Genomic DNA, 13,609 nt, shown 5'->3' on the forward strand with positions numbered 1-13,609 from the left:
AAGCCCAATCAACTTTTTACTTAACTTTATCACTTGTTTAAAGCTCAAGGATTTTCAGTTTCACACCAGGAAATAGAGGCTGGCCTTCAAACAGTGGTTGAATGTAATCCTTGGTTCCCTGAGGAAGACAATATTGATTCAGAAATTAGGCACCAGGTCAAAAAGAATGCTAAATGAGCCGCCAGACAGGGAAAAAACATTCCTACAGATTTCTGGCCTTAATGGGCTCCTATTGAAACTATGATTCTGCCATTTCAAGGTAATCCTGGCCCTCCTGATATTCAACAATAGGCAGAACACTTATTACATAAATATAAGCTAAATGATAAAACCTTACAAAAGGCCCAATTAGAACAACATAATATATTTACAAACCCTCCCCGGGTTGTTCCAAGCACTCCTCGTCTGCCATCAGACACAAATCTAAAAGCCTCTCCTTTGCTAAAACCTAATGATTCTGGCAACGACTCCTCTAGGACACCTTTTGACATTAAAATTAACACCCTTCTAAATAACAACGATGAGTTTTTACCACATACTCTTAATTGTAAAAAGTTGCTACCCGCCCACTCTCCTTCGAGACAGAGGCTTTCTAAATTGATGGCTTTACAATCGCAGGTCTCTGAAGCCGATGGTTTTTCTGCTCTTCCAGTTTTAAGAAATCATGACGCTCAAGGGCACGTAATACCTCAATATGAGGCTATTAACTTTTATCATATGCAACAAATAAAAAAGACTATAACTATGTACGGCCCACATTTACCTTTTACTGAAGTACTTCTAAATTCTATAACATCCACTCTTGGATATTTTATTCCCCATGATTGGCTTACTCCTTGGAAGGAAGGTTATGACCAACCTAGATAACATATTGAAAAGCAGAGACCTTATTTTGCCAACAAAGGTCCGTCTAGTCAAGGCTATGGTTTTTCCAGTAGTCATGTATGGATGTGAGAGTTGGGTGGTGAAGAAAGCTGAGCGCCGCAGAATTGATGCTTTTGAACTGTGGTGTTGGAGAAGACTCTTGAGAGTCCCTTGGGCTGCAAGGAGATCCAACCAGTCCATCCTAAAGGAGATCAGTCCTGGGTGTTCATTGGAAGGACTGATGTTGAAGCTGAAACTCCAATACTTTGGCCACCTCATGTGAAGAGTTGACTCATTGGAAAAGACCCTGATGCTCAGAAGGATTGGGGGCATGAGGAGAAGGGGGACAACAGAGAATGAGATGGCTGGATGGCATCACCGACTTGATGGATATGGGTTTGGGTGGACTCTGGGAGTTGGTGATGGACAGGGAGGCCTGGCGTGCTGCAGTTCATGGGGTCGCAAAGAGTAGGACACGACTGAGTGACTGAACTGAATGTATATGTAGCATCAGCAAAAAAGGCATTCATTTCAGAAGAATTAAAAATAGATCCCTTGTTCTTACTGTTAATTAATTTAGGAAACCCTGATTCAGATAATCTTTTTACTTTTCTGATTCTCATCATTATATTATCAAGTGAGAAATTACAGAGTACTTTGTAATATGCATGTGTGCACTCAGTCGCTTCAGTCTTCTGACTCTTTGGGAACCTATGGACTGTAGTCCACCAGGCTCCTCTGTCCTTGGGATTCTCCAGGCAAGAATACTGGAGTGGGTTCCATGCCCTTTTCCAGGAGACCTTTCTTCCCCAGTGATCAAACCCACGTCTCTCATCTCTTACATTCCAGACAGATTCTTTACCACTTAACCACCAGGAAATGTCTTGTAATATATTTGGCCAATATATCAAAGATTACAACCTCATTATCATTATCATCAGTCATCTTAAGTATTAAGATTTATCAAGTGATTACTACATAGTAAGCATATATTTAAGTAGTTTGCATGTAGTATTAAATCAGGATATATCACAAAAATTTTTTTAAAATTATTTAGCTAAGTTGTATGATAGTAAGAGGAGTTATTAAAATGTGTTCTCATCCAATACCAAAGGAATCATTTGTTTGTTAAAATTAAATTCTATGGCAAACGAATGAGAAAATGAAGTAATATTGGCATGTTTTCCTTTTTATCCTAAAGGAAGTAGGCTTTTGAGCTGCATTCACCAATTTTAGGTTTTCATTTCCTATTTCAAATTGATTTCATAAACTTGCTCTAAGCAGTAATAAATGCATTGTGGTATAGCTGATTTACATGATATCATAATCCCTACATCAAAGAAAATTGTCGTTTCAGTGGAAATACCAGAACAATAAGCATGAATAATTTGAGCAAAAACAAAAGTGGCTCTATTTAGATGAATTATATAGTGATTTTCTCTTTGAGTTGTATAAAGAGAAGCATTGACAGTTTTCAGAAGTCAGAGAAACCAGCAAATATGTCACGAGATTTGAGGAAATCTTTGAACCTGAGATAGAGTTTAGAATACAAGTACAGTTTGTATAGAATTTGAATAATTATAATATTTCTTACTTTAGAAATAGTTTTATACTGACAATTCCATTTACTATTCATAAAAAGTTTCCCTTTGACAGAAAAAAGTTGAGACAAAAAATATTTTAATAAATGTGGAGCACTCCATTCTTGATATTAAGTTTTGCTTTCTTACTTTTTCTGGCTTCTCTTTGACATCTTAGTTTCAGTATGCTTTTCAAATGTACTATCCTACCCGAACATCAAGGAATAATTTACAAAGCAGATTAAAAAACGAGAGGAAACCTTACATACATAAACAGCAGATACAATAAAAAGAATAAAGCAGATGGCAGTTTCTGCGGGAAATGGGTGGCTCATTAAATGTAGGTGCATGCTGCTTGCTAAAAAGATTGATGATTCATTCAACAAGCAATTTGAATCAGTATCCAAGTACTACACTCTGCATTGATTTCAGTAGATGAATAAAATTTAGTAAAGGTGTAGGGACAAGGTATTGAAAAAAGGAGACATGATTGCATAGTCTCATATATAATGCATCTGTCAGCCACTAGCTTCTGACCATTTAAAAGAGTCATTCGTAGCATTTTTGCATTTCTAATAATCACATTTTTATTGAGAGAATTGTATAATAATGGAAAAAGTTTGATTATCTTTAGTACTGTAATGTGTAGTTTAAGATATTGTAGATGGTACATATATAAATAGTATGTGGTTTCCCTGATGGCTCAGATGATTAAGAATCTGCTTACCATGCAAAAGACCTGGGCTTGACCCCTGGGTAGGGAAAATCCCCTGCAGAAGGGAATGGCAACCCACCCCAGTGTTCTTGCTTTTGTATGGACTATTGGTTCTAGCCCATGTTTGTCTACATTTTTGTAGCAGAAATCTTGACTTTTGCCCTCACTTAATACCCTTAGAATATGTAGTTAGTTGTGTATCTTATTTTCAGTGACTTATTTTCTATTGGATTTCAAATAAGTTAACACATAATATGAAAATACATGTATAACATGCTGAAAACAATGAAGTAATTTACTACTTTTGCAAGAATAAGTAAAAAGAGTATAATTTCTAAATATACACACATACACGCCCCACAAAAAGTATGCTTGATCTCTAACAGGAAAGAAAGGAAGGAGAGATTTACATTTTCAGTGGGAATCTATTTTTATACTTTGAAAGTGAAGTGAAGTGAAAGTCTCTCAGTTGTGTCTGGCTCTTTGTGACAGTCCATGGAATTCTCCAGGCCAGAATAAGTGGGTAGCCTTTCCCTTCTTCAGGGGATCTTCCCAACCTAGGGATCAGAGCCAGGTCTCCCGCATCGTGGGCAAATTCTTTACCAGCTGAGCCACAAGGGAAGCCCAAGAATACTGGAGTGGGTAGCCTATACTTTCTCCAGTGGATCTTCCCAACCCAGGGATCAAACTGGGGTCTCCTGCATTGCAGGCAGATTCTTTACCAGCTGAGCTATCAGGGAAGCCCGAAATAACCTCCACCTGAACAGGGGCTTGAACCTTGGACCCTCAGACCAAAAGTCTGATGCTCTACTGACTGAGCTATCGGGGCTCTTATACCTTGGGGGAAATTCCAAAGAAGCAATCAAATTGATTCATTTTTTGTTTGTTTGTTTGTTTGTTTTTAAAACAAGCTCTGGCCAGTTTTATTAAAGAAAAATTGTACATGATTTACTTTTCACCCGTCTGTTCTGGCATGCTTCTAATAATATCAGAATCACCTGGATCAATGATAGCCAGTGTGCATACTCTGTAGTATTTTCCACATGCTGTACCCAATTCAATATTATTGCCACTGTAGTGATGGACACCAGTTTTGGCCAACATGGCATAATACTCTATTTCAGATTTCCTCAAGGCCGGGCAGTTGTTGGCGAGGATGACCAGTTTCGCTTTGCCTTGTCTGATCATTTTCAGAGTCTGTTTGTACCCCAGCACGTACTTTCCACTTTTCATAACCAGCTGGAGCCTAGAGTTGATCGACTCCAGTGACTTTTTCGTCTTCTTTGCGGCCACCATCTTCCTGCCTTAGATGCGGGAAGTCCCCAACCAAGAGCAGCCGCCAAGATGGCTGGGGACAAATTGATTCATCTTTAATGCATTCTAGAAGTTAATGAATCACATTTAATGGAAGAAATGTACTATTCATTGCCCAAAAAGATCTACAGAAAAAACAAAAGAAGCTAGTAATATAGTTAAAATAATATGAAAAATGCAAAAAAGATGGGAAATCTCAACTTATTGCATTCACATGCATGACTAACACAAACACATGCAAAAAAGAAAGAATGAATAAGTTGAATGGGATCATCAGTAAAACAGCAATTACTGAGATTGTGGGTAATTTAGGAAGATCTCACAGATGAGTTGTCGGTGGTGTCTGTTTCATGCAGTAAGTGAGTGAGAGGTGAACATTCTAGCTAGAACTGCTTTCGTGAACTTAAACCTGGATGTACTTGCCTCTTACGTCTCGAATGTTCCTGGGCCAAAAGAACAGCTTAAAATTCCTTTTCTCTCAACTGAGACATATGAATACAACTTATCACTACTGATATATGGACTTTACACTGAAATACACATGTTTGAAAACTAGTAACATCCCATAATATTATATAGTCAACTCATCAATTTTAAGAAAAAAATAAAATATGTAGAATGCCAGTGCCAAACAAGACTTTGGAAACACCACAGGAAAACCAATACTTTAAAAATTAACTATATTCATCCTTAAAACTATCTTAGGTCACTTACAACATATTTCACCATGCAATCAAATTAACTTTCAATTGATAATAATTAAACACAGAACTGAGAGGTGAAGAGAAAAACACAGGCTGTAAGAGCAAAATCACTAATGTAAATGAATTTAACTCAAATTCTTGCATTTATGAGCATTCGGATGAAGAGCAAAATTATAATCACATATCTTCAAGAAAAAGTGATAATTCATGGCAGAAAATAAAGATTAAATGGATAACTTTTCTTACAAATTGATTTAATAATAATGAAAACTGTAATTCACAACCTGTTAGACACCTAGCAATTATAGGTTTGTTTTCTTCTCAATTGGAAAAAATGAATGGTGTACCATTTTTTATATATATAAGGAAACAAAAGCCAAAGAAAGTGAAATAACAGTACCTTTGATTGAATCATTTCCACAGATGAAATATGAAGAGATGGAAGCGGAAGACAACATGTCCACAGTGATACAATTTGTACTCCTAGGGTTTTCTGATCTCCCAAACCTTCAATGGCTATTATTTGGGGTGTTCTCCATCATTTACATCATTATCTTTATTGGAAATAGTCTTATAATAATAATAACTACACTTGACCCTGCAATGCACAAACCCATGTATTTCTTCCTGGCAAACTTTTCCTCCTTGGACATCTGTTACATGTCCATCACTCTCCCTAGGATTCTGGTGAACCTTTGGACTCAGGACAGAAGAATATCTATCCTGGACTGTGCTGCCCAATGTGCTTCTTCCTTATCCTTGGAATGACTGAGTGCTTCCTGCTGGCGGTGATGGCCTATGACTGCTGTGTGGCCATCTGTGACTCTCGGCACTATCCCCTGGTCATGACCCCAAAGACGTGCCTCCAGCTGGCTGTGGGCTCCTTGGGTCAGTGGAATCCCAGTGCAGACAGGGCAAATGTGCCAGATCTTCTCTCTGCGTTTCTGTCATTCGAACTAGATTAACCACTTCTGTGACATTTCCCCCATTCTGAAGCTGGCCTGCAGAGACACTTTTGCACATGAGCTCTCAGTTTATGCAGTAGCTCTGCTGTTTGTTGCTGTAACTTTTATGCTGATCCTTGCCTCCTATAGCCAAATCATTTCCACTATTCTGAGGTTGCCGACAGCCAGAGGACAGACTAAAGCCTTCTCCACATGCTCTTCTCACCTGTTGGTTGTGCTTTTATTCTTTGGATCTGCTACCATTGCATACTTAAGGCCCAAATCCAGTCATTCTGCAGGAATTGACAGACTCCTCTCTCTGTTCTACACCATAGTGACTCTGATGTTCAATCCTGTGATATACAGCCTTCAGAACAAGGATGTGATTACAGCACTGAGAAAATTATTACTTAAAAAATAGGGTGATGATTTTAATTATAAATGTTTTAACTGTTTGCTAAACAGTTAACAGAGAAACATTTTCATCTTCTATCTGCCCCCTTTAAGAAGTTAGCCACCTCTATTCTCAGATGTACTTATGAATACTTTAGAAAACTAATCCACAATTTACTGGGCTTGGATATATACCAGATAAATGAGTCGTCAATCCTCCATGCCTAAGGAATAATCCTGCCTCATGAATTACATCAGTTCAGTTCAGTCGCTCAGTCGTGTCCAACTCTTTGTGACCCCATGAATCGCAGCATGCCAGGCCTCTCTGTCCATCACCAACTCCCAGAGTCTACCCAAACCCATGTCCATCAAGTCGGTGATGCCATCCAACCATCTCATCCTCTGTTGTCCCATTCTCCTCCTGCCCCCAATCCCACCCAGCATTAGGGTCTTTTCCAATGAATCAACTCTTCGCATGAGGTGGCCAAAGTATTGGAGTTTCAGCTTCAACATCAGTCCTTCCAATGAACACTCAGGATTGATCTCTTGTAGGATGGATTGATTGGATCTCCTTGCAGTCCAAGGGACTCTCAAGAGTCTACTCCAACACCACAGCTCGAAAGCATCAATTCTGCGGCGCTCAGCTTTCTTCACCGTCCAACTCTTACATCCACGCATGACCACTGGAAAAACCATAGCCTTGACTAGACGGACTTTTGTTGGCAAAGATACCCCTTGTCCAAGGTAAGGAGCAATGGCTGCACTTTGCTGGAGCAGCCGTGAAGAAATACCCCACGTCCAAGGTAAGAGAAACCCAAGTAAGACGGTAAGTGTTGCGAGAGGGCATCAGAGGGCAGACACACTGAAACTAAAATTACAGAAAACTGGCTAATCTGATCACTCGGACCGCAGCCTTATCTATCTCAATGAAACTAAGCCATGCCGTGTGGGGCCACCCAAGACGGATGGGTCATGGTGGAGAGGTCTGACAGAATGTGGTCCACCGGGGAAGGGCTGGCAAACCACTTCAGTATTCTTGCCTTGAGAACCCCATGAACAGCATGAAAAGGCAAAAAGATAGGACACTGAAAGATGAACTCCCCAGGTCAGTACGTGCCCAATATGCTAATGGAGATCAGTGGAGAAATAACTCCAGAAAGCATGATGGGATGGAGCCAAAGCAAAAACGATACCCAGCTGTGGAGGTGACTGGTGATAGACGCAAAGTCCAATGCTGTAAAGAGCAATATTGCATAGGAACCTGGAATGTTAGGTCCATGAATCAAGGCAAATTGGAAGTGGTCAAACAGGAGATGGCAAGAGTGAATGTCGACATTCTAGGAATCAGTGAACTAAGATGAACCGGAATGGGTGAATTTAACTCAGATGACCATTATATCTACTACTGTGGGCAAGAATCCCTTAGAAGAAATGGAGTAGCCATCATGGTCAACAAAAGAGTCCAAAAGGCAGTACTTGGATGCAATCTCAAAAACGATAGAATGGTCTCTGTTCGTTTCCAAGGCAAACCATTGAATATCACAGTAATTCAAGTCTATGCCCCGACCAGTAACGCCAAAGAAGCTGAAGTTGAACGGTTCTATGAAGACCTACAAGACCCTCTAGAACTAACACCCCAAAAAAGATGTCCTTTTCATTATAGGGGACTGGAATGCAAAAGTAGGAAGTCAAGAAACACCTGGCGTAACAGGCAAGTTTGGCCTTGGAGTACAGAATGAAGCAGGGCAAAGGCTAATAGAGTTTTGCCAAGAGAATGCACTGGTAATAGCAAACACCCTATTCCAACAACACAAGAGAAGACTCTACACGTGGACATCACCAGATGGTCAACACCGAAATCAGATTGATTATATTCTTTGCAGCCAAAGATGGAGAAGCTCTATACAGTCAGCAAAAACAAGACCGGCAGCTGACTGTGGCTCAGATCATGAACTGCTTATTGCCAAATTCAGACTTCAATTGAAGAAAGTAGGGAAAACCAGTAGTCCATTCAGGTATGACCTAGATCAAATCCCTTATGAGTATACAGTAGAAGTGGCAAATAGATTTAAGGGACGAGATCTGATAGACAGAGTGCCTGATGAACTATGGACAGAGGTTCGTGACATTGTACAGCAGACAGGGATCAAGACAATCCCCATGGAAAAGAAATGCAAAAAAGCAAAATGGCTGTCTGAGGAGGCCTTACAGATAACTGGGAAGAGAAGAGAAGCAAAAAGCAAAGGAGGAAAGGAAAGATATTCCCATCTGAATGCAGAGTTCCAAAGAATAGCAAGGAGAGATGAGAAAGCCTTCCTCAGCGATCAGTGGGAAGAAATAGAAGAAAACAACAGAATGGGAAAGACTAGAGATCTCTTCAAGAAAATGAGAGATATCAAAGGAACATTTCATGCAAAGATGGGCTCGATAAAGGACAGAAATGGTATGGACCTAACAGAAGCAGAAGATATTAAGAAGAGGTGGCAAGAATACACAGAAGAACTGTACAAAAAAGATCTTCATGACTCAGATAATCACGATGGTGTGATCACTCACCTAGAGCCAGACATCCTGGAATGTGAAGTCAAGTGGGCCTTAGAAAGCATCACTATGAACAAAGCTAGTGGAGGTGATGGAATTCCAGTTGAGCTATTTCAAACCCTCAAAGGTGATGCTGTGAAAGTGCTGCACTCGATAGGCCAGCAAATTTGGAAAACTCAGCAGTGGCCACAGGACTGGAAAAGGTCAGTTTTCGTTCCAATCCCAAAGAAAGGTCATGCCAAAGAATGCTCAAACTACCGCACAATTGCACTCATCTCACATGCTAGTAAAGTAATGCTCAAAATTCTCCAAGCCAGGCTTCAGCAATACGTGAACCGTGAACTTCCAGATGAATTACATAGTAATTTACATATTAAAAAAGCTAAAACAAAATTGAATCAGTTAAGTTTTTTGGCTTAAATATACTGGAAAATATATAAGTTTATTTATCTAAATAATTATCTCTATCTCCACATTTGCATTTGCTGGCATTCTTTGATTCTATAGCACAGAAAATGACTACTAGCAGTTGAAAATTGAATGTTTGAAGGAGAGATTGAATGAGTGAATGGGTAAATGAATATTGCTAGTGCCAACATCAGACTGCTAGCAAAAAAATCTAGATTTTTCAGAAAACCAATAATATTGGGAGCATATTTGCTAATTCTCTATAAACTCACATGAAATTACTTCAATCATAAAACCAAAAGAATAGCGTTCATAGACTTTGTTCTCTTCCTAAGTGCATGATAAAGAGTACCTTCCTACTCATCTTAACTGGTTTACTTTGCACATATTTGCATGTTCTACTTAGCAAATTTGATCCAAAATAATTTGCTTTGTGTTATTTAATCTGTTACATAACTGCATTCTAACAGCTAAATCCATGTCAATTTGAATTTTGAAAAGAGAATATATACGGATATAAAAGTGAAGAAAAGTTTTAGAAGTTATGTTCAGAATTACCCACAGTCCATACAATTGCATTACATTAGTGTGTCTGGACTAACTTCCTGTGTCTTTATCCTCTCCTTTAGTGTTGAAAATTTTAAATCATTGACTGATATAATCAAGGAAAGTGAACATATCTCACTAGGATTATTAATGCCCATCTTCCCAATTCCATCCTCAAATCAGCAACATTAAGAGATGATTTGTTGTAGCTGTCCCTGAGAACTTCTGCTACAGTTCTTTTGGCAATTATTCCATTCTCTAGTTTTAGTTTTAATTATAACCTAACTGGCTTCATCCCTGGATGTACCTTTATGGTGTATCAGAGAATAATTTATGGAAGTTAATGGTTCAATCAAATGAAGACCACATAAGCCAGTCATGGTATTTCATTGGGAGATTGTTATAGATATCTCTCCTGGTGAGATGAACTAGAATCCCTGGAAACAAGTACACTACAAAATGGACTTTACAGATATGATTAATATCATAAATCATTGAAATGGGGAGATTATTCAGGTAGAACCAATCTGATCACATAAGCCTTAAAAACAAGAAGAGAAAGAAAAGCAATATTCAAAAAATAGGTTATCACAGATGGAGCAGAGAAAAGGAGGGCTCATTTTGTCATTGTTGGCTCCAAAATCTGTTGGGACAAAGAGCAAGGATTGTCCTGATCTCTAGAAAGTGAGCATGATATTTGACCAGTTGCCAGCAAGGAGTCAGTCCTCTGTCCGACAACCTCAAGGAAGTAAATTCTGCCAATAATTTAATTGAACAAGAAAGATAGAATACTCACTAGAGCATAAAAAAAGAATGTGGCCCTCCCAACACTTTCGACCTATCATCTACAGAACTCTAAGATAATAAATTTTAAGGCACTCAGTTTGTGGTAATTTACTAAAACTGCAAGAGACAACTAATACACAGAAAATAATGATGTTCACAGAAAATAATATAAGAGATGGTGTAGATCTGCTCAGGATATACAAATTCAAAACTTCAAACTCATAACCAATTCAGCGGTACTATGAGGATTTGAAATATTCAATTTATCAGCCTCCATTCCAGCTGAGTATGAAGCAATGACTCAATTTTGGCTAGTAACATGAAGATAGATGTCAACAGGTGTTCAGTCTTTTGTTTCCACTACTTTCATCCTTAGTGTTAGTCACTCAGTCGTGCCTAACTCTTTGCGACCCCATGGACTGCAGCCCACCAAGCTCCTCTGTCCATGGGATTTTCCAAGCAAAGATAGTGGAGTGGGTTGCCATTTCCTTCTCCATCTTTCATCCTTGGAAGAGTGCAGAAGTCATATCTAAGAATGGGAAAGCAGGAAAGCATAAGGAACCTGACATTCCAATGTCTTTATTTTAAAAGTATAAGACTAGTCATACCACCCCACCAGAAGTGCTCTGTGAAGTAAATAAATGTGTTTTATTTCACAGGCTTAAATAAATAGATTCATCATTACTATTTTTCTAGATTCCATTTTATTTGCATTAATATACAATATTATTTGTTTCTCTCTTTCTGACTTACTTCACTCTATATATCATGCTCTAGATTCATCCACCTAATTAGAACTGACACAAATTCATTACTTTCTATAACTGAGTAATATTCCATTATATAAATGTACCACTACTTCTTTATCCATTCATCTGTCAGTGTACATCTAGGTTGCTCCAATGTCTTGGCTATTGTAAACAGTTCTGCATATCTCTTTGAATTATGGTTTTCTCAGGTTATATACCCAGGAGTGAGATTGCTGGGTCTTATGGAAGTTTTCATGGGGATGATTTTGATCACCACCTCCTTTACAACATTACAGACCTCCATTTATAGTTCTTTAGGCACTCTATCAGATATAATCCCTTGAATTGACCTGTTACTTCCATTGTATAATCATAAGGGATTTGATTTAGGTCATACCTGAATTGCCTCGTGGTTTTCCCTACTTTCTTCAGTTTAAGTCTGAATTTTGCAATAAAGAGTTTGTGATTTGAGCCACAGTCAGCTCCCAATCTTATTTCTGCTGACTGTATAGAGCTTCTCCATCTTTGGCTGCAAAGAATATAATTAATCTGATTTTGGTATTGACCGTCTGGTGATGTCCATGTGTAGAGTCGTCTCTTATGTTGTTGGAAGAGGGTGTTTGCTATGACCACTGCATTCTCTTGGCAAAACTCTGTTAGACTTTGCCCTGCTTCATTTTGTACTCAAAGACCAAACTTATCTATTACTCCAGGTATCTCTTGACTTCCTACTTTTGCATTCCAGTCCCCTATAATGAAAAGGACATATATTGGGTGTGTTAATTCTAGAAAGTCTTGAAGGTCATAATAGAACCATTCAATTTCAGCTTCTTTGGCATTAGTGGTTGGAGCATAGCCTTGGATTACTATGATATTGAATGGTTTGCCTTGGAAACAAACAGAGATCAGTCATTTTTGAGAGTGCACCCAAATACTGCATTTCAGACTCTTTTGTTGACTATGAGGGCTACTCCAGTTCTTCTAAGGGACTCTTGCCCACAGTAATAGATATAATGATCATCTGAATTAAATTTACCCATTCCCATCCATTTTAGTTCACTGATTCCTAAAATGTCAATGTTCACTCTTGCCATCTCCTGTTTTACCATTTCTAATTTACCTTGATTCATGGACCTAACATTCCAGGTTCCTCTGCAATATTGTTCTTTACAGCATCAAACTTTACTTTCACCACCAGACACATCCACAGCTGAGTGTTGCTTCCACTTTGGCTCGGCCTCTTCATTCCTCCTGGAGCTATTTTTTCACTCTTCAGTAGCATATTGGGCACCTACCAACCTGGAAAATTCATCTTTCAGTGTCATGTCTTTTTTCCTTTCCATACTGTTCATGGGGTTCTCAAGGCAAGAATGCTGAAGTGGTTTCCATTCCCTTCCCCAGTGGACCACACTTGGTCAGAACTCTCCACCTGTCCATCTTAGGTGGCCCTGCAGGGCATGGCTCATAGTTTCATTAAGTGAGAAAAGGCTGTGATCCATGTGATAAGTTTGGTTAGTTTTCTGTGATTGTGGTTTTCATTCTGTCTTCCCTCTGATGGATAAGGGTAAGAGGCTTGTAGAAACTTCTTGCTGGGAGGTACTGGCTGTGGCAAAATCTGGATCTTGCTCTGATCGTGGGGTTATGCTCAGTAAATCTTTAATCCACTTTTCTGCTGATGGGTGGAGTGTTGTTCCCTCTCTGTAGTTTGGCCTATGGTAGGGGTAATGACAGTAATGGTGACCTTCAAAAGGACTTAGGCCAGCATTCCACAGCTCCCACTGGTTGTTGTATTCAATATTCATTGGAAGGACTGATACTGACTGAAGCTGAAGTTCCATTACTTTAGCCACCTGATGTGAAGAGCTGACTCATTAGAAAAGACCCTATTGCTGGGAAAGATTGAAGGCAGGAGAAGGGGACAACAGAGGACAAGATGGTTGGATGGCATCACTGACTCAATGGACATGAGCTTGAGCAAGCTCCATGAGATGGTGAAGGACAGGATAGCCTGGCGTGCTGCAGTCCACGGGGTCTCAAAGAGTCGGACATGACTGAGTGACTGAAC

The 13,609-nt window shown here is 39.1% G+C and overlaps 1 protein-coding gene, 1 long non-coding RNA gene and 1 pseudogene across 2 annotated transcripts in view; 1 reads left to right on the forward strand and 2 right to left on the reverse strand.

Moving 5' to 3' along the window:
• Positions 1-13,609, reverse strand: part of LOC145506893 (uncharacterized) — a 71,638-nt gene that overhangs the window by 11,430 nt on the left and 46,599 nt on the right. The gene's annotated exons all lie outside the window — the stretch shown is intronic.
• LOC145521366 (large ribosomal subunit protein eL30) lies at positions 4,052-4,507 on the reverse strand. Its single transcript, XM_081529876.1, has one exon. It carries the CDS (start codon positions 4,453-4,455, stop codon positions 4,108-4,110), a length of 348 nt encoding a protein of 115 aa, XP_081386002.1. The 5' UTR covers positions 4,456-4,507; the 3' UTR covers positions 4,052-4,107.
• Positions 5,601-6,542, forward strand: LOC145539155 (olfactory receptor 10AG1-like; annotated as a pseudogene).

Source organism: Giraffa tippelskirchi, chromosome 1 (genome assembly GCF_054371585.1).
Source record: "Giraffa tippelskirchi isolate mGirTip1 chromosome 1, T2T-mGirTip1v1.2.pri, whole genome shotgun sequence".
NCBI classification, from domain to species: Eukaryota; Metazoa; Chordata; class Mammalia; order Artiodactyla; family Giraffidae; genus Giraffa; species Giraffa tippelskirchi.

Bases quoted from the DNA above. Each gene is read 5' to 3' on its own strand.
- LOC145521366 (XM_081529876.1), bottom strand. From the start codon at position 4,455: ATGGTGGCCGCAAAGAAGACGAAAAAGTCACTGGAGTCGATCAACTCT.